At 39.1% G+C, this 20,593-nt stretch overlaps 1 protein-coding gene across 2 annotated transcripts in view; it reads left to right on the forward strand.

The window, feature by feature from the left end:
* The first annotated feature begins 381 nt into the window (after positions 1-381).
* The window catches only part of FBXO9 (F-box protein 9), a 47,001-nt gene continuing 26,789 nt past the window's right edge, over positions 382-20,593 (forward strand). Inside the window, exons 1-3 of one of the 2 annotated variants that reach the window (XM_055330174.1) lie at positions 382-717; positions 3,886-3,969; positions 19,163-19,316. In XM_055330174.1, coding sequence (XP_055186149.1) covers positions 715-717; positions 3,886-3,969; positions 19,163-19,316 — 241 coding nt within the window. In that variant the 5' untranslated portion in view covers positions 382-714. Of the gene's footprint in view, positions 718-1,247; positions 1,266-3,885; positions 3,970-19,162; positions 19,317-20,593 lie in introns of those variants that run through there. The other variant, XM_055330175.1, reaches the window with a different exon arrangement.

A 20,593-nucleotide genomic window follows, 5' to 3' on the forward strand; every position in this document is an offset into this window, starting at 1 on the left:
TGGGACTCCAGACAGAACCCCCGAAAAGCGTGTTAGCGAGCTTACCGAGCACCAAGTGGATGCTCGACTTAAGGCAAGTTTGCCTTAGGGTCTCAACCCTAAATTTGAGTCATAAACGTTTTTTTAGATAATGTTTAGATAAAGTTTGCATTAAGGGGGTCACTGCGACACATACGTGGGCTCAAAGTGGGGTCGGCAAATTGGGGACCTGACGCAACGCCGCCTCGCAGACAGTAGGCCGACGGCGCCGATCCCTCCACTAGGCAGCGCACGCGAGGCGGGGGTAGCAGTGAGGCGCACGCAGGCGGCGGCGGCGGCGGCGGCGGCACTGCGCATGCTCAGTGCGTCGACCCAGGTTTCCGCAGTAGAGGGGGCAGCTCCGCCGCGGCGTCCGGGGTTTCCAGCAGCGCCGCCGCTCGGTGCTCGCACGGTCCTCGGCCTCGGCTGGCAGCGGGCGTCCCTCCGCTCCGCGACTTCCCGGCCGTCGCTCTAGCGCGCCCGGATCTGGCCCCCTGCCCCGCGAAGATGGCTGCCGTACGCCGGGCCCGCAGTTACTGCCGCTGCCTGGTGCGCTTCTCCGACCGAGAACTCTGCTAAGCCCCGTTGCGGCAGACGGGCCGGAGTAGGCACCCGGACACCCAGCACACCTCCTCGGGGGAGCGGTGCGGAGGGGGCGCGGAGAGGCCCTCGCCCGCGGCCGGCTGCCCCGCCAGCATGGTAACCCGGGAGGGGGCTCGGGGGGGGGGCGGGGGGCACCCAGAGAGGCGCGAGTGCGGCGTGCGGAAGGGGTCGGGCCTGGGAGGAGCCCCGAGAGAGCGGGAGTGGAGCCTGAGGGGTGGGAGCTGCTCGGCCGCCACCCACCGCAGGGCCCTCGGCCTGAGCGGGAGGCGAGCGGGTGCCAGCCCTGACGGTGGCCGGGCCCCGGCGTGGGGCAGAGCGGGGGTGCAGGACCCAGAGCAGAATGCCCCTTCTTGGTTCGCTGAGGACCCCGGACCGGCCTTGCCCCTCCCGAGGGGTTTTATTAAAAGCGGTGAGCATGGGTTGAGGTGAGCCGTTGCAGCGTCTGAAATCGGCGGGGGTGGGGGTGGGGGTGGGGGTGGGGACGGAATGGGGAACCTGGCAAACCCAGACACTTGTTGATTCCTCCCCCCACCCCCCACCCCCCACCCCGGAAAGCGGTACCGACGGAGAGAGAACGCGTCCAGATCCTTTGAGGAGCGCCTGGATTTAGGACGCACCTGCCCGGTGGCTCTGCGGCCCTGGAGGTGTGCGGTCCCACTCCGTAGCGGGGAGGGCCTGGGCAGCGTCGGTGCGGTCCAGAGGAAGACAGATGGAGTTAAGCTCCAGAAACTGACGACGCGAATTCCACGGGACGATTGCATGCTGGAATCTTGTAGTCTCTGCCCTGTGCTGCCTTTCTTTGGTTTTGAGAAAATTTCCTCCCTGAAAAACTAATCTCTGGCTGGGATGAAATGAATCAAGTGTGAAATGATACCAACTACTGAGTTCATCGTAGGCACACAAATATTTATTGAATAAATGGATGGCTGAATGTATTTCATGAAGTTAACCTGGAGGATAGAAGAAGCAGTAAGGGACTATGCCCTTAAGCGTTCAGAAGTAGTTTCCCTGATCAGGATTAAACACTTAACTTTTTTTTTTTATATTTCATTGATCCCATGTGTAAAACAGGAGTAAAATGCCAGAGACACGAACTACTCAAGCGAAAGGTGCTGTTTAGGTCGGACTCAGCTGTGAAAATCTCTGGGTGACAGCTGGGACCTACTTCTTTCAAGTGGTATTTGAGTTGGCAAAATGTAGTAATACCCCTAATTTGATGTCTTTGTGCTGCCAGAATTAAAGTCATAAAGGATTAAGAATTCAAGAATAACACAGGAACTCAGGGGAGAAGATGCTTTCTGTATCATAGATTTCTCTCTCTTTTTTTTTTTTCCTTGAGGTATGCACATGACTTTTTATTTGTTGATTCAGGCAATTTTTTGGAGCACTTATTAGCAGCCTGACATTGTGCTAGACCTCCAGCACAACATTAGATATTTGGTATAACCAAATAACTCTCCCAAGGTGATTTATGGTAAACTTAACCATAGAATGTCAGCTATGAAAAGGGACCTCAGAGGTTGCCACATCCAACGCCCTCTCTTTACAGATGTGAAAGCTGAGGCCTAGATAGACTTTTACCATGACTCAAGCAATGTGTTTGGCCCTCTGAGATTACAGACATGACTGATCCTTGTTCCCAATGCACTAACTCTAGGGAAGAGACAAAATAATGTTAATGCAAGTGTTAGGTGCTTGATACAAGCACAAGTGTTGTAGGAAAACAAAGGCAATTGAGGATCAGAAAATGCTTCCTACTGAATAATCCCTGAGCGGAACCTTGAGGGATGAGAAATAGCCAAGTGAGGAAGAAATTATTCCAGACGGAGACAGCAAGCGGCATATGCAAGAGCTTGGAGCTGGAGGGAGCAGGGAAAGCTCTTGAATGAAGTCAGGTTAGCATGACTGCTAGGACAGGGGTAGAAGGCTGAGTTACCAAGAGGATACCCTAGGGAGCTCAGGTCCACTCCTATTAGCTGTACTTAAGAGTTTACAGTAATAAATCAGCCTCTTACTGGAGAATAGAAAGAGCCTTTACAGTGGGATCTATAAATTCAAAGTCCTTCATTATGTATTTTCCTATTAGTAGGAAAGCTCCCAGCTTAAAGAGACTAAAAAATATATTTGGCAATACATGAATGTTTCCATTTTCCAGTTTTCTGGAAACTAATTCAGAATCTTGGCCTCTTTCATTTAGTTTTTCATTTATTTATTCTTTTCAGTGTGCCCAGTGCTTTATCTTATACCAACTAGTTCAAGTCTTAAAGTCACCTCTGCTTTGAGCCTGGTTGTCAGAGATAAGATAAGAAACGGGGCTTATTTATGTTTCTCTGTAAAGTACTGCAAGTCTGTCTGCTGGTTGAGTTAAAAAAATTTGTGCTAATACAAATGTTTTTGTCCTAGAAATGAATTCCAATGAAAATTTACAGTGATAAAGCTTACATCTTTGGAACAAGTTAAATAGGTTTCATTATTTCTTATTTCTGACTCTCAGGTCATTTCCCCTATTGCCACATTATAGGACTGAACACATAAAGTGTTGAGCAAGTCCCATTTGCTAATAAGTCTATTAGGCAACAGACTGACCTGAGGCAACATGTCATTTTCCCGGGGAAGGTAGGATTCAGTTTAATTTAGCAAACATATAGGGAGAATACAAGGATAAAATGTGAGGAAACTGACCTGAGACCTCTGCTAAGCCCCAAGCCATTGCACAGTAATTCCAGTTCAGTTTTATTCCACCACAAATCAATCCAATAAATAAAAATCTGGGCTTATGAAACAGAACAGGCTTCTTTATAAAAACATTCACTATTACATGACTGATTAATGAGCTTTCCTAGGACGTTTGAAATAATAAACAGACAAAAGTCATACTCACATATTGGTAACATGACAGCCATGTAAAAGGAAGGACATCCATATACGGACTAAAAATGATCCTTTAAGTGATCCAAGAAACAAAAACCATTTGCTGAACTCTGCTGCAGCTAAATGTTATTTTTTGAATCAAAGTTGTTTTAAATCACCTACTGACACATTTTAACTGGAGCCCAGTGAAGTCCTTTATTCTTCAGTGTTAGGAAAGTATCGAATCATTAAATCATTAATCTTAGGAAGTTTAAATCATTAAACTGTGAAGGAGATACCTAGAGAGAAGCAACTAAATATTTCACTGGGCAGGTAGCTCAAGGAGATGTGGATTATAAAGGGAAACTGATGTTTGTATATTCCTGACGATTATTTTGGTTTTTCTCCCCTCAGGCAGAAGCTGAGGAAGATTGTCATTCTGATACTGTCAGAGCAGAAGATGATGAAAATGAAAGCCCTGCTGAAACAGATCTGCAGGCATGTTTCTTCAAGTGTATATTCAATTCATTGCTTTCCATGCATAAGCAAAGATTGGTCGTGCTTACGATTTATCAATTTCTTTTTTAAAAAATTATTTATGTATTTAAGTAACCTCTATCCTCATCATGGGGCTCGAACTCACAGCACCCTAGATCAAGAGTTCCACGCTCTTCTGACTGAGCCAGCCAGGCGCTCCAAGATTTATTGGTTCTTATTTGCATTGAATTTAACTGTATTTTCATACTGGTTTACAGAATATGCAAATTAAAGCTGTGTTACAGATTTTTTTTAACCATTTGTCGCCATATGTTATTATAGTATCATTGGCTATATATTCATTAAGGTATACTTTTTATTTCTGTGATGCTTATTTTATAACTGGAAATTCACACTTAATATTCTTTAGCTATTTTGCCCATTGCCCCCTCTGCTACCCACCAGTTTCTTCTCTATATTTATGAATCTATTTCTGTATTTTGTTTGCTTGTCTTTTGTTTTGTTTTTTAGATTCTACATATAACTGAAATTATGTGATATTCATCTTTCTCTGACTTACTTGACAGTATAACCACTGGGTCCATCCATGTTGTCAAAAATAGCAAGATCTCATTCCTTTTTGTGACTGAGTAATATTCCGTGTGTGTGTGTGTGTGTGTGTGTACACAAACACACATCTTTATCCATTTATCTGTTGATGGATACTTTAGGTTGCTTCCATATCTTGGCTATTTTTAACAATGCTGCAATAAACAAGTACATGTATCTTTTTTAAAAAAAATTTTTTTTGGTTACATATATCTTTTCAAATTAGTGTTTTAGTTTCCTTTGGGTAAATACCCAGTAGTGGAATTACTGGATTGTATGCTATTTCCATTTTAATTTTTTTGAGGCACTTCCATGCTATCTTCCAAAGTAGTTGGAATAGTTCACAAGGATGCCCTTTTTTCCCCACATCCTTACCAACTTGTTACTTCTTACCTTTTTGATTCTAGCCATTCTGACAGGTGTGAGGTTAATATCTCCTTGTGGTTTTGATTTTCATTTCCTGATGATTAGTGATGTTGAATATCTTTTCATGTTAACTGTTGGCCATTGTCTTTTTTTAGAAAATGTCTATTCAAGTTCTCTGCCCATTTTTAATAGAATTATTTGTTTTATTAGTATTGAATTATATAAATACTTTATATATTTTGGATTATCATTTGCAAATCTCTTCTCCCATCAGTAGGTTGCCTTTTTGTTCTCTTGTTTCCTCTGCTATGAAAAGCTTTTTATTTTGATTTAGTCCCAGTAGATTATTTTTGCCTTTGTTTCCCTTGCCTGAAGAGACATATCCATAAATATATTGCTAAGGCCAGTGTTTAAGAGATTCCTGCCTGTGTTTTCTTCTAGGAGTTTTGTGGTTTCAGGTCTCATATTTAGGTCTTTAATCCATGTTGAGTTTGTTTGTGTGTGGTATGAGAAAATGGCCCAGTTTCATACTTTTGCATGTAGCTGTCCAGCTTTTCTAGCACCATTTATTGCAGAGACTGTTCTTTTCCTCATTGCATATTCTTAACTCCTTTGTTGTACATTAATTGACCATTTAGGTGTGAGCTTATTTCTGGGCTCTCTATTCTATTCCATTGATCTTTGTGTCTGCTTTTGTCCCAGTACCATACTGTTTTGGTAAACGTAGCTTTATAGTGTATCTTAAAATCCAGACTTGTGATACTTCAAACTTTGTTCTTTTTCAAGTTTGCTTTGGCTTTTCAGGGTCTGTGTGGTTACATATGAATCCTAGGATTATTTGTTTTAGTTCTGTGAAAATTACTCTTGATATTTTGACAGGGACTGCATTGAATCTATGATTTGATTTGGGTAGTTGGACATTTTAACAATATTAATTCTTCTAATCCACAAACATGGGATATCTTTCCGTCTGTTTGTGTTGTCTTCCATTTGTTTCATCAACATCTTACAGTTTTTAAAGTAGAGCTCTTGGGCAGCCCGCGTGGCTCAGCAGTTTAGCGCCGCCTTTGGCCAGGTCGTGATCCTGGGGACCCGGGATCGAGTCCCACGTTGGGCTCCCTGCATGGAGCCTGCTTCTCCTTCTGCCTGTGTCTCTGCCCCCCTCCCTGCCCTCTCTCTCATGAATAAATAAATAAATAAAATCTTTAAAGTAGAGCTCTTTTACCTTCTTGGTTAAGTTTATTCCTAGATAATTTCTCTCAGGTGCAATTGTAAATGAGATTGTCTTCTTACTTTGTCTTTTTTTTTTTTTTTTTTTTTTTTTGCCTTTTTGCTACTTTGTTCTTAGTGTACAGAAGCGTATCAAATTTCTAAATATTTGTATCCTACAGCTTTGCTAAATTCATTTGTTACTTCGATAGTTTTTTGGTGGAGTCTTTAGGATTTCCTGTATATATCTGGAAATAGTGACAGTTTTATTTCTTCCTTACCAATCTGGATACCTTTTCCTTTTTTCTTTCTTTCCCTTTCCTTCCTTCCTTCTTTCTCTTTCTCTCACTTTCTTTTTGAGAGAGAGAATGCACACGAATTGGGGAAGGGGTGGAGGAGAGGGGAGAGAGAGAATCCCAAGCAGGCTCCATGCCCAGTGCACAGCCTGATGCGGTGCTCAATCCAATAACTCTGATATTATGACCTGGGCCAAAATCAAGAGTTGGACTGACTTAACCAACTGAGCCAACCAGGTACCTCATGGATACCTTTTATTTCTTGTTTGATTGTTGCTGCTAGCACTTCCAGTACTGTGTTGAATAAAAGTAGTGAGTGGTCATCCTTGTCCTGTTCCTGAGGGAAAACTTCTGCTTTTTCTACCGTTGAGTATGATATTTATTAGCTGTGGGTTTGTCAAATATGGCCTTTATTATGTTGAGGTATGTTCCCTCTAAACTCAAAAAAAAAAAAAAAGATTTTATTTATTTATTTATTCATTCATTCATTCATTCATTCATTCATTCATTCATGGGAGACAGAGAGAGAGAAGCAGAGACATAGGCAAAAGGAGAAGCAGGCTCCATGCGAGGAGCTTGATGTGGGACTCCATCCCAGAACCCCAAGATCACGACCTCTGAGAAACTAATCTCTGGCTAGGATGGTTGATTTGCAAGTGTTGAACCATCCTTGCATCCCTGAAATAAATTCTACTGATTGTTGTTCATGATCCTCTTAACATATTACTCAATTCAGTTTGCTAATATTTTGTTGAAGAGTTGAACATCTGTAGATCATCAGAGATACTGGCCTGTAGTTTTCTTTTTTTCTAGTGTTTTTGTTGGTGATGTCAGGGTAATGCTGATCTTGTAGAATAATTTTCCTTCCTCTTCTGTTTTTGAAATGGCTTGGGAAGAATAGGCATTAACTCTTCTTCAAATGTTTGTTAGAATTCTCCTGTAAAGTCACCTGGTCTTGGACTTTTGTTTGTTTGTTTTTTTGTTTGATTAGCAGTTCAATTTTGTTAAGGTAATTGATCTGTTCAAATTTTCTATTTTTTTATTCAATTCAGTTTTGGAAGACTATATTTTTCTAGGAATTTATCCATTTCTTCTAGGTTGTCCAACTTGTTGGCATATACTTTTTCATTATATTGTCTTGCATTTCTTTGTATGTCTGTAGTGTCAATTATTATTTCTCCTCTTTCATTTCTAAATTTATTTATTTGAATTCTCTTTTTGTCCTGATGAGTCTGGCTAAATTCTCCCCCCACTCCCCCATATCCAGCTCTATTTTTTTTTTTTTAAGTCTTTCATTTATCTCTGCCCTGATCTTTATGATTTCCTTCTTTATACTAGCTTTGGATTTTGTTCTTTTTCTAGTTCCCTTAGGTGTCAGGTTAGATTGTTTATTTGCGATTTTTCTTGTTTTTTGAAGTAGAAACTTGTATCACTATGAATTTCCCTCTTAGAACTACTTTGCATCCCAAAGATTTTGGGCCATTGTATTTCCATTTTCGCTTGTCTCCCATGTTTTTTTTTTTTTTATTTCCTCTTTGATTTCTTTGTCGATTTATTGGTTATTTTGTAATGTGTTATTTAGCCCCTTCATGTGTTTGTGATTTTCCCAGTTTTTTTCTTGCAATTGATTTCTGGTTTCATAGTGTTGTGGTCAGAGAAAATGCTTCATATAATTTCAAACATTTTATTTTTTATTTTAATTCCGACATAGTTAATGTACAGTATTATATTAGTTTCAGGTATACAATAGCATGTTTTAAGAATTCCATACATCACCCAGTGCTTATTATAGCAAGTACACTCCTTAATCAACATCACCTATTTTACCCATCCTCCCATCCACCTCCCTTCTGCTAACCATCTCAAACTTTTCAAATTTTTTGAGACTTATTTTGTGGCCTAACATGTGATCTGTCTTGGAGAACATTTCATTTACACTTGAGAAATATGTATATTCTGTTGATTTTGGTTGGAATGATCTATATATGTTAAAGACCAGCTAGTCTCCTGTGTTGGGTTTTTTGTTTTTTGGTTTTTGTTTGTTTTGTTTGGTTTTGATTGATTTTTGTTTGTTTCCTTATTGATTGTTCTGCCTAGATGATCCATCCATTGATGTAAATGAGGTATTCATGTCCCCTACTATTAGTGTGTTACTGTCCATTTTTTCTATGTTAATATTTGCTTTATGTATTTTAAGTTCTCCTATATTGGGTGTATAGGTATTTATAATTGTTATATCCTTTTTTTAAACTTTTTTTTTATTGGAGTTCAATTTGCCAACATACAGCATAACACCCAGTGCTCATCCCGTCAAGTGCCCCCCTCAGTGCCCGTCACCCAGTCACCCCTATATCCTTTTTTTAGATTGATCTTCTTATCTGTTTTATACTATTCTGTGGTGCCTTTCTTTGTCTCTTACTACAGCCTTTTTTGTTTTTTAAGATTTTATGTATTTATTCATGAGCGACAGGGAGAGAGAGGCAGAGACACAGGCAGAGGGAGAAGCAGGCTCCATGCAGGGAGCCTGACAGGACTCCATCCCAGGTCTCCAGGATCACACCCCCAGCTGCAGGTGGCGCTAAACCGCTGTGCCACCAGGGCTGCCCTCTTACTACAGTCTCTATTTTAAAGTCTGCTTTGTTTGGTATAGGTATTATTTTTGTTTTTGTTTTGCTTCCATTTGCATAATACAGATTTTTCTCTCCACTTTCAGTCTGTCTTTGGATAATGAAGTCTTTTTTTTCTAACATACAATAAATAAAGGGTACACTTTATTGGCTTATCTCCAAATATTTGTCACATTTTATTTTAGTCTTAAAAACTATTTTTGAAAAGAGAAGATTTACTGTGAATTAAATATTATATGTGGAAGTTGAAACTTTTTTTTTTTTAATTTTTATTTATTTGTGATAGTCACAGAGAGAGAGAGAGAGAGGCAGAGACACAGGCAGAGGGACAAGCAGGCTCCATGCACTGGGAGCCCAATGTGGGATTCAATCCCGGGTCTCCAGGATCGCGCCCTGGGCCAAAGGCAGGCGCTAAACCGCTGCGCCACCCAGGGATCCCTGGAAGTTGAAACTTGATAAAGCTCTTGGGCTTTGGTTTCTATGGTTGTCATCTTCATAGCTGAATAAATTATTTTTTCCTTTGGTAATAGTTTAGTCCCATTACATAAAATAAACTTTGGAAAACAGGTTTTTTGTAGTCTGATTAAAAAAAAATTATTTTAATTCCAGTTAGTTAACATACAGTGTTATATTAGTTTTAGGTGTACTATACAGTGATTCAGCCATTCCATCTATCACCCAGTGCTCATTATGACACGTGTACTCCTTAATCTCCATCACCTGTTTAACCTATTTTTCCACCCACCTCCCTTTTGGTAACCATCGTTTTATTCTCTATAGTTAAGAATTTTCTATAATTAAGGGTTTGTTTCCTGTTTTTTATTTCCCTTTGCTCTTTTGTTTTGTAAATTCAACTTATGAGTGAAATCATATGATATTTGTCTTTCTCTGACCTCACTTAACATTAGACTCTTTAGCTCCATCAATGTTGCAAATGGCAAGATTTCATTCTTTTTTTATGGCTAAATAATATTCTGTTACACACACACCACATCTTTATCCATTCATAAATTGATGGGCACTCTTGGGCTGCTTCCATATCTTGGCTATTGTAAATAATGCTGCTCTAACTGTAGGGGTGCATGTATCCCTTTGATTCGTGTTTTTGTACTTCTTTGGGTAAGTACTCAGTAGTGCAATTGCTGGATTGAAGAATAGTTCTATTCTTAATTTTTTTAAGAACCTCCAAACTTTTCCACAGTAGCTGCATCAATTTGTGTTTCTACCAGCAGTGCACTAGGGTTCTTCTCCATGTCCTAACCAACATCTGTTGTTTCTTATGTTGTTGATTTTAGCCATTCTGATAGCCATTCTGATACCTCATTGTAATTTTGATTTGTATTTCCCTGATGATGACTGATGTTGAGCATCTTTTCATGTCTTTTTTGGCCATCGGTATGGAGTAATGTGTATATCTTCTTATTTTCAGATTGGGTTATTTGTTTTTTGGGGTATTGAGTTTTATAAGTTTTTAATGTTTTTTCAGATACTAACTAGTTCTTTATTGTGGATGTGTAATTCATAAATATCTTTTCCCATTCCATAGATTGCCTTTTAGTTTAGTTGATTGTTTCTTTTGCTATAGCTTTTTATTTTTTGAAGATTTATTTATTTATTTATCTATTTATCTATTTTTTAATTAATTAATTAATTTATTTTATTTTATTTTATTTTATTTTATTTTGGAAGGCATGTGGGGGGAGGAGAAGGGGGAAAGAAATATAAGTAGATGCTGCATTAAGTGTGGAGCCCAACTCAGGACTTGATCTTGTGGCCTTGAGATCACAACCTGAGTTGAAACCAAGAGTTGGATGCTTAATTGACTGTGCCACCCAGGCACCCCAGAAGCGCTTTTTATTTTGATATAGTCCCCCACCAGTTTATTTTTGCTTTTGTTTTCCTTACCTCCGGAGACATATCTAGGAGAAAGTTGGCATGGCCAATGTCAGAGAAATTACTATCTTTGCTCTTAATAGAATTTTTATGGTTTCAGATGTCACATTTAGGTCTTTAATCCATTTTGAATTTATGTTTGTGTAAAGTCTAAGAAGGTGGTCCAGTTTAATTCTTTGCATGTTGCTATCCATTTTTCCCAACATCATTTGTTGGAGAGACTATCTTTCTCATTCGATATTCTTTCCTGCTTTGTCAAAGATTAATTGGCCATATTATAGCTGTGGGTTTTTCATATATGGCCTTTATTATGTTGACCTTTGTTCCCTCTAAACTTACTTTGTTGAGGGTTTTTATCATGAATGGATGTTGTACTTTGTCAAAAGCTTTTTCTGCATGTATTAAAATGATTACATGGTTCTTTTCCTTTATCTTCTTGATGTGATGTATCCCATTGATTGGCTTGTGAAGATTGAACCACCCTTGCAACCCAGGAGTAAATCGTATTTGATTGTGGTAAATAATTTGTTTTTAACGTATTGCTGGATTCAGTTTGCTAGTTTTTGTTGAGGATTTTTGCATCTATGTTTGTCAGGGACATTGGCCTGTCATTCTCTTCTCTTTTTTAGTGGTGCCTTTATCTGGTTTTGTTATCAGGGTAATTCAGGCCTCATAGAATGAATTTAGAAGTTTTCCTTCCTCTTCTACTTTTTTGGAATAGTTTGAGAAGAATAGGTATTAACTCTTCTTTAAATGTTTGGTAGAGCTTTGTGTAGTGGCAGTATCATAGCTAATAAAGTTTATCCAAGGCACAATTATTGCTAATTAAATGTTTGGTAGAATTTCCTGTGAAGCCATCTGGTTCTGGACTTTTGTTTGTTAGGAGTTTTTTTAAATTACTGATTCGGTTTCTTTGCTAGTTACAAGTCTGTTCAATTTTCTGTTTCTTCCTTTTTGGGTTTTAGTAGTTAATGTGTTTCTAGAAATTTACCCATTTTTTTCTAGATGTCTGTTGGGATATAATTTTTCATAATATCCCTGTAATTGTTTGTATTTCTGTGGCATTGGTTGTTATTTCTCCACTCTCATTTGTGATTTTGAGTCCTTTCTCTTGTTAAGTCTGGCTAGAGGTTTATCAATTTTATTATTTTTTTTTCTAAACACCCTGTTCCTGGTTTCATTGATGTATTATATTGGTGTTTTTGTTTGTTTTGGGGTTTTTTTGTTTTGTTTTGTTTTTTAGTTTCTTTTTTTTTTTAAGATTTTATTTATTTATTTGAGAGAGAGTGAGCAAGAAAAGGAGCAGATAGAGGGGCAGAGGGAGAGGGAGAAGCAGACTCCCTGCTGAGCAGGGAGCCTGACATGGGGCTCCATGAGGCTCCATCGCAGGACTCCAGGATCATGACCTGAGCCAAAGGCAGATGCTTAATTGACTGAGCCACCCATGTGCCCCTGTTTTTTTTTTTTTTTTAAAGTTTCTATATCATTTATTTCTGCTCTGATCTTTACTATTTTCTTCCTTCTGGTTTTAGGTTTTGTTGTTTTTCTAACTCCTTTAGGTGTAAGATTAGATTGTATTTGAGATTTGTCTTGTTTCTTGAGGTGATCTGCATTGCTATAAACGTCCCTTTTAGAACCAATTTTGCTGCATCTCAAAGGTTTTTGATGTGTTTTCATTTGTTTCCATGTACTTTTTAAATTTCTTCTCTTATTTCCTGGTTGACTCATTCATTGTTTAGTATCATGTTATTTAATCTCCATATATCAATCTTTCCATATCTTCTCTTGTGATTGACTTCCAGTTTCATAGTGTTACAGTCAGAGAAGATGCATGGTATGGCTTTACTCTTCTTGGCATTTGGTGAGGTGTGTTTTGTAAGCTAATATGTGATATACTTTGAAGAATGTCCATGTGCACTTGAAAAGAATGTGTATTCTTTCTCATTGTGCGTAATTCTTTTTTCTCTTTGTTCAGCTTGATTATTTTCCATTATTTTGTCTTTTAGGTCATTGATTCATTCTTCTGCTTCTTCCAGTTTGCTATTCATTCCATTAAATGTGTTTCTTATTTCGTTTATTGAATCCTTTATCTCTGTGTTATTCCTTATCTCTTTGTTAATGATCTCACTGATGTCTTTCACTCTTCCCATGTCCAGTGAGTATCTTTATGATCATTACCCTAAATTCATTATCAGGCAAATTACTCATGTCTGTTTCACTTATATCTCTGGCCGTGGCCTTCTCCTATTCTTTCATTTGGACAGGTCCAAAATGTCTTCTCATTTTGTCTAAGTCTCTGTGCCTATTTCTCTGTATTAGGAAAGTCAGCTGTGTCTCCTGCCCTTGAGGGTAATGGCCTTATGAAGAAAAGGTCCTATAGTGCCCTGCAGTCTAGTATCTCCTGTTCCTCAGGGTCTGGTGCTTCAGCGAGTGTCTCATTTGTGTGCTGTATGCATTCTGCTGTTATATCCTGGCTGCTTTAGCCTTCAAGCCAATCTGCAGAGGCTCTCTTTGCCTGTTATGGGCAGTGCTTGGTCCTTGGCCAAACATGTTAAGTTTTAACCAGGTGTGCTCTGGTCTGCTTGTGAAATGATACCTGTCACCACTACCACTGGAACTGAGGCCGTGCAAAACTCCTGGGTTGGGAAACATGGTGTGGGCAGGGATTTAGGCTGGGCTTTGAGGGGAGAGGAGGCCTTCCACAATGGGATAAGGCAATTGTGACTAGGAAGGATGATACCTCTGGAATATGGAGTGGTGGAGTTTGGTATAAGTAAGTTAGGGAGCAATTGTCCACTCTTTGCTCTCCCCCTGTGTGCTAGTCTGCGTCTAGCCCATCTCTATAACTGGGACTGCCTCCTGGCTGCAGGGGCCATGATCTGTTTCTCTCCAATGTTGTCTTCACACTTTCTATCTCCTTCGATGTGGCCTCTTCTCTACCTTTAGTTGTGGAGTTTGTTCTGCCAGTCTTCAGGTCAATTTCTGAAGTATTTAGGATGATTTGATAGTTGTCTAGTTGTATTTGTGGGATGAAGTGATCCTAGGGTCCTCCTACTCTGCCACCATCTTTCAGACTTTGAAGTGAGTCTCTTGCAGGCAGCATATAGGTGGGTCTTGTTTTTTTAATCCATTCACCACCCTATCTTCTCATTGGAGCATTTGGTCCATTTACGTTTAAAATACTTGTTGATAGGTATATTCTTATTGCCATTTTGTTCATTGTTTTTTGGGTTTTGTAGTTTTTCTCTGTTCCCTTTTTCACCTCCTGCTCTCTTCCCTTGTGATTGATGACTTTTCTTTAGTGTTATGTTTGGATTCCTTCCTCTTTATATTTTTATCTATTACGGTTTTTCATGTATGGTTACCATGGGGTTCATTTATCACATCCTATGCATATACCAGTCTATATTAAGTTGATGGTCACTTAAGTTCAAATGCATTCTAAAGCACTAAATTTTCATTACCTGTTACCTGTTTTTTGTATTTGACATCTTATTTTACATCTTTTTAGTTTGTGTATCCCTTGACTGATTTTTATAGATGTAGTTGTTTATCATGTTAGTCATTTAACTTTCATATTGGCTTCATAAGTTTTAATCTATTACCTTTATTATATGTTTGCTTTTACTAGTGAACTTTTTCCCTATCAATATCTTCTTCTAATTATGGCCTTTTCTTTCCACTTAAAGGATTCTTTTTTAACATTTGTTGTAAGGCTGGTTTAGTGGTAATGAATTTAACTTTTTCTGTCTGGAAAACTCTTATTATGAGTAATAGCCTTGCTGAGTAGAGTATTCTTGGTTGTAGGTTTTTTTTTTTTCCTTTCAATACTTTGATAATAGCATGCTACCCTTCTCTGGCCTGCAGTTTCTGCTGAAAAATCAGCTGATAGCCTTATGGAGTTTCTCTTGTATATAACTGTTTTCTTTGATTTTAAGATTTCTCTTTCTTTCTTTCTTTCTTTCTTTCTTTCTTTCTTTCTTTCTTTCTTTCTTTCTTCTTTCTTTTTAAAGATTTTATTTATTTATTCATTAGAGACAGAAAGAGAGAGAGAGAGAGACAGGCAAAGGGAGAGGGAGCCTGACCTGGGACTTGATCCCGGGGCTCCAGGATCACGCCCTGGGCTGAAGGCGGCACTAAACTGCTGAGCCACCTGGGCTGCCCAAGATTTCGTTCTTTATCATTACTTTTTGCCATTTTAATTATCGTTCGTGGTGTGGACTTACTTGGGTTCATCTTGTTGGGGCTCTCTGTGCTTCTTGGACCTGGATATCTGTTTCCCTTTCCAGACAGGGAAGTTTTCAGGTATTCTTCAAGTAAGTTTACTATCCCCCCCCCTTCTTCCTTTGGGAACCCCTATAACACAAATATTATTACATTTGATGATTTTACAAAGGTCCCTTAACCTGTTGTTCTTTTTCCATTTTGCTGTTGAGCTTAGTTGCTTTCATTTATCCTGTCATCCACATCACTGATCCATTCTTCTTTGTCCTCTGATCAGCTATTGATTCCCTTAGTGTATTTTGCATTTCATTTGCTGAGTTCTTCAGATCAGATTGGTTCTTTTTTATATTTTCTATCTCTTGGTTGAAATTCCCATTGAGTTTATCCGTTTGTAACTCTGTTGAATAGCTTGATGACCATCACTTTGAACTCTTTATTAGGCACAATGTTTATCTTAGTTCCTTTAGCCTTTTTTTTTTTTTTTTTAAGCGATTTTTGTCTTGTTCTTTTCTGTCTCCTCATTTTGTCTGACTCTTTGTGTTTCTTTGTATTACGTAGGTCAGACACATGTCCTGGTCTTTAAGGTAGTGGCCTTGTGTAGAAGTCCTGAGGTACTCTGTAGCTCAAACCCTTGGTCACCAGAACCAGGCACTCTATAAGCATCTTCTGTGTTGGCTGCCTTTGCCCTTCTGTTGTGGATGAGCTATGATTGATATAAGCATGCTGGTGGGTTGGACTGTCCTTGGTTCAGGTGGTTTCAGTGGTCTGCTGCTTCTTCGTGCAGGTGCAGTGGGCAGGTTTTGCTGTTGATGCTGTTAGATGCCTGGCTGTAGCTGCTATGGGCTTTATGGTTGTTGGAGTCAGTTTTCACATTGGCTGTCTGCAGTTAACCACTACTGACAACTGCAAGCACACCAAATGGCAGAGATTGCTTCCTGCACAGCCAGCAAAGAGACTGGCTGCAGGAATTTATGTGCTATTGTGTGGGGTTATCTCCCTTCCCATGATAGGAGTCAGTAGGAAGTGTGCTGGTCCTGGCCAGGGCTGCCTGCTGGCTGTAACAGGAATAGAGCTATTTTGGATAGGCACCTACTAAGGTGGGAAGTCTACAGGTAAATGCAGCAGCCAGGCACACAGTGCTGGCAAGGCAGATAGATAGTGTTAGAATTGGCTCCCACATGCATCCAGCTATCCAGGGTAGAGGAGGGAAGGAAAATGGCACCCACCTGAAAGAATACCTGAAAAGCACTTTTGTTCCTGGGGAACTCTCCTGCAGATACCTGCCCGTTTGGCACATGTCCTAGAATTAATTAATAAATGCCTGTTATATATACCCCAGGCATTTTAAAAGTGCTATTTCCGGGTGGAGTTATTGGTGTGCTGGCTCTGTGCTCGCTTCGGCAGCACATATACTAAAATAGTGTGCTGGCTCTTTAAGGGTGGAGATGCCTTTTCCAATAGCTCTCTGCCTCTCTTGGAATTAAGCCTCACTGATTTTTAAAGCCCGATGTTATGGGGACTCTTCTTCCCAGGGCTGGGAGTGCCTAGTGTGGGATTTGATCCTCTCATTCCTCTGTGCCTGGTACTTTGGATGGTACCACCACTCCTCATGTGCTGCTTTCCTACAGGTACACTATCCTGAGATTCACTTGGTCTCTAGAAAGGTCAATGCCTCTCAATTTATTAACAGAAACCCAAAAGAGGACAACTTGTTCAAATGTTAATACCTTTGCAAAGGTCTTAATGCAGTGTTTTGTTATATTTTGCATTGAACACATGTATAATGATGAATTATTTCCTTATTCTGGAAAATTTTGAAACTGCTCACACTGAGGATAACAATAATTGCCATTATGAGGTTTGATACATGGGTTTAAAATGTTCAAAGCAAGACATAACTCAAAACCCATCACCTTAAAATAGATTTGACCACCTAAAGGTTAAAACCTGTATGTAGAAGAGACATCATAAATCAAGAGAAATGATTAGCTAGAAAAACCTACTTACCATATATTGGCAGAGCATTGATACCTACCCTCAGTATTTGGAACATCCTTATAAGTTTGTGCAAATGACACAAGATTGATATGAATGGACAATTAATGAAAAAATAATATAAATGCTATTAAATATTTGAAGAGATAGTCTCATGATTTTTAAAATACAAATAAAATCTAAAATGAGATTTTTCTTAATCAGATTAGTGAAGAATGCCCATTGTTACCCAGGCTTTGAGAACACTCAAGCAGTGCACATGAAGTGTAAATTGCTATAACTTTTTTGGAGAGCAGACTAGCAATATGGAACAAAATGAAAAATATTCCATTTGATCGAGCAATTCTTTTTTAATTATTTATTTATTTGAGTGAGAAAAAGTGAGTGCATGTGTACATGAGTAGGAGGAGAGGCAGAGAGGGAAAGAGAATCTCAAATAGACTCCCCCACTGAGCACAGAGCCAATGCAGGGCTGGATCTCACAACCCTGAAATCATGACCAGAGCCAAAATCAATACTCAAGACACTTAACTGATTGAGCCACCCAGGCACCCCTGGTCAAGCAATTCTATTTCTAGAAAAGCAATCTTAAGGAAATAATGGGGAAACTGAGTAAATATACAAGTACAAAAATGTTTATTATAGCATTGTTATATGAAAAAATAGAATACAATCTAAATATCCATCACTTGTATTAAGTAATGGTGCATTCATACAGTGAGATGCACCATAGCCATTTAAGAGGATGGGGTAAATCCTGTGCGTTGAAATAGAAAAATACTCATTGTAATTAGATAAATGCATCTTACTGAATTTATAAGCCTTATAATACTTATTTGGAATGTATCATCTAGCAGACATTTGGTGTTACTAATGATTGTGTAGGGCAGAGGTGTATGTGTTTTGTGTTACAAGTAGGAGGGTGGGAACCAAAGCTGTTTAGAATGGCAAGAAAAAACTATTTTAAGAACTTACCCATTCTATATATGCCCCTTTAAGAAAACCTAGGAATAATATACACAGTTGTATTGATAATGTCCTTGTTTGGGAGGAGAGATATTTCAGGTTGGGTTCCCAGAGAATAGACTTATTCTAAAGGTAGACATTACAATGAGGGAGGTTTACTAGGAAATGCTTTGGGGATCCACATCTATGGAAGGCGGAGAGGGTGGAAGCTGAGTGGGCAGAGGAAGAAGCTGAGCTTCTGTACTGTCTTAATGGACTACCTTAGCCAATTTTGCAGGAGTTCTGAGTATGGAGGAACCAGAGCCTTTCATATGTTTATCAGCCACTGATCAGTCATCGGGTTGGGATGGCCTGGGAATGGGTATGACCCTGCCTAGGCAGTGCCCGAAGGGGCTGGCAGCTGAGGGCTGTCTGTGTGGCAGTCTTAGCAGTTAAGGTCCTCAGTGCCTTTTTTTTTTTTTTTTTAAGATTTTATTTATTTATTCATGAGAGACATAGAGAGAAGGCAGAGACACAGGGAGAGGGAGAAGCAGGCTCCATGCAAGGAGCCTAATGGGGGACTCCATCTCAGAACCCGGGATCATGTCCCGGGCCAAAGGCAGGCGCCCAATCACTGAGCCACCAGGCATCCCTCAACTACACAATTTTTAACAGTACTTTTCACATCTGGTAGGTAATATATTCCAGGTAAACAAATATTTGAAAGGTTCTAAGTTCAGCCTTATAGGTGAACTTAGGTGATGGCTTATATTTTCAACTCTAAAACAGAACTTGGTTTTCTGATACCATTAGATTTTTCCTGTATGGACAAACGTAGGGACCTTTTCATGATTTCTTTAAAGATTTAAGCAGAACATTATTTTAGAAGATAACATGTTGACTAGATATTAACTTAGTAATTTAAAAGACTATGTCTTCTAGTCTTAGAATATGTTATTTATATGGAAATTGATGTTGGACCTGTGGATAAATTGTCCAGAGTTGAGCTTCTCTTCCTTTATGAGCCCTAAAGTACTTTTCTTTCCTTAGGCACAGCTCCAGATGTTCCGAGCTCAGTGGATGTTTGAACTTGCTCCAGGTGTAGGCTCTAGCAATTTAGAAACTCGGCCTTGCAGAGCAGCAAAAGGCTCTTTACTGAAAGCAGCAGACACCAAAGGAAAGCAAGAACTGGCAAAAGAAGAAAAGTTAAGTATTATGGACATTGTGACAAAGTAACTTTTTTAAAATTGCACATGAAAATTTTCTCATGTGGTCATTATAGTTATATTCTGGTGCCATTAGCACATAACTTATACAATTTTTCCTCATGTACAAAAGTATGCCAGTGTGCCCATCCTTCACTACTACTGCTGGGTACTTTGGATGATACACCACTCCTCACGGTCTTCTTTCTAGAGGTTCAGTGTCTTCATGGAACTGTCTTTGGCAATTTATAGATCCCTAAGATTCATTTGGTCTCTAAAAGATCAATGCCTCAGAGTTCATTAGCAGAAGCTCAAAAGGAGAAAAAACTTGTTTAAATGTTAACACCTTTGCAAAGGTCTTAATGCAGTGTTTTGTTATATTTTGAGTTGAACAAATGTATAATGATGTATTAATTATTTCCTTATTCTGGAAAATTTTGAAAGTGCTCACACTGAAAAAAATTTGGAATGTTGTCAAATTGTTTACCTCTTTTTAGTATTACATGAAGTAGGCACAGCACATTTTCCATTTTTCCTGTTCAATAGAGGCTGTCTTCTTACACAATTTCTTTACAAGCTATTTGCCATTAAATAATTGAAATTACCGTGATAACTATAAACTTCCATATTCATTTTAATTTTTATTTTGAAAATAATCACAGAAACGTAGATACAGGGAAGTCCTATGTTCATCCTTTCTCCTTCAGTGGTGACATCTTGCGTAGCTACAGTGCAAGATCAAAAACTAGGAGAGACATTGGTACCATGCACAGAGCTTATTCAGACCTCCCAGATTTATAAACACTTTTTTTGTGTGTGTATAGAAATACTTCTGTGCAGTTTTATACATGTGTAGCTTCCTGTGACGAGCACCATAATCAAGGTACAGAACTGTGGTAGCACTGAGGAGCTCCTCCTTTCTACACTTTTATAATAACACTCTCCCGTCCCCCACTCCCTGACCATTCCTAACCACTGGCAATCACTAATCTCTTCTCCATTCCTATAATTTTGATATTCAAAAACTGTTGCATAAATGGAATCACCCAGTATATATCCTTCTGACATGAGCGCTTTTCACTCAGCATGATTCCCGAGATCTATCCAGGTTTGTGTATAACAGTACTTTGTTCCTTTTTATTACTCAGTGGTACACAGTATGAGTGTACCCCAGTTTGATTATTCACCGGTTGATGGACATTTGGGTTGTTCCCAGTTTTTGTCTATTAATAGCGCTGCTATGAATTTTCATGTGCAGGTTTCTGCATGAATGTAA

The sequence above is a fragment of the Nyctereutes procyonoides genome, unplaced genomic scaffold (assembly GCF_905146905.1).
Source record: "Nyctereutes procyonoides isolate TBG_1078 unplaced genomic scaffold, NYPRO_anot_genome, whole genome shotgun sequence".
Taxonomy (NCBI): domain Eukaryota; kingdom Metazoa; phylum Chordata; class Mammalia; order Carnivora; family Canidae; genus Nyctereutes; species Nyctereutes procyonoides.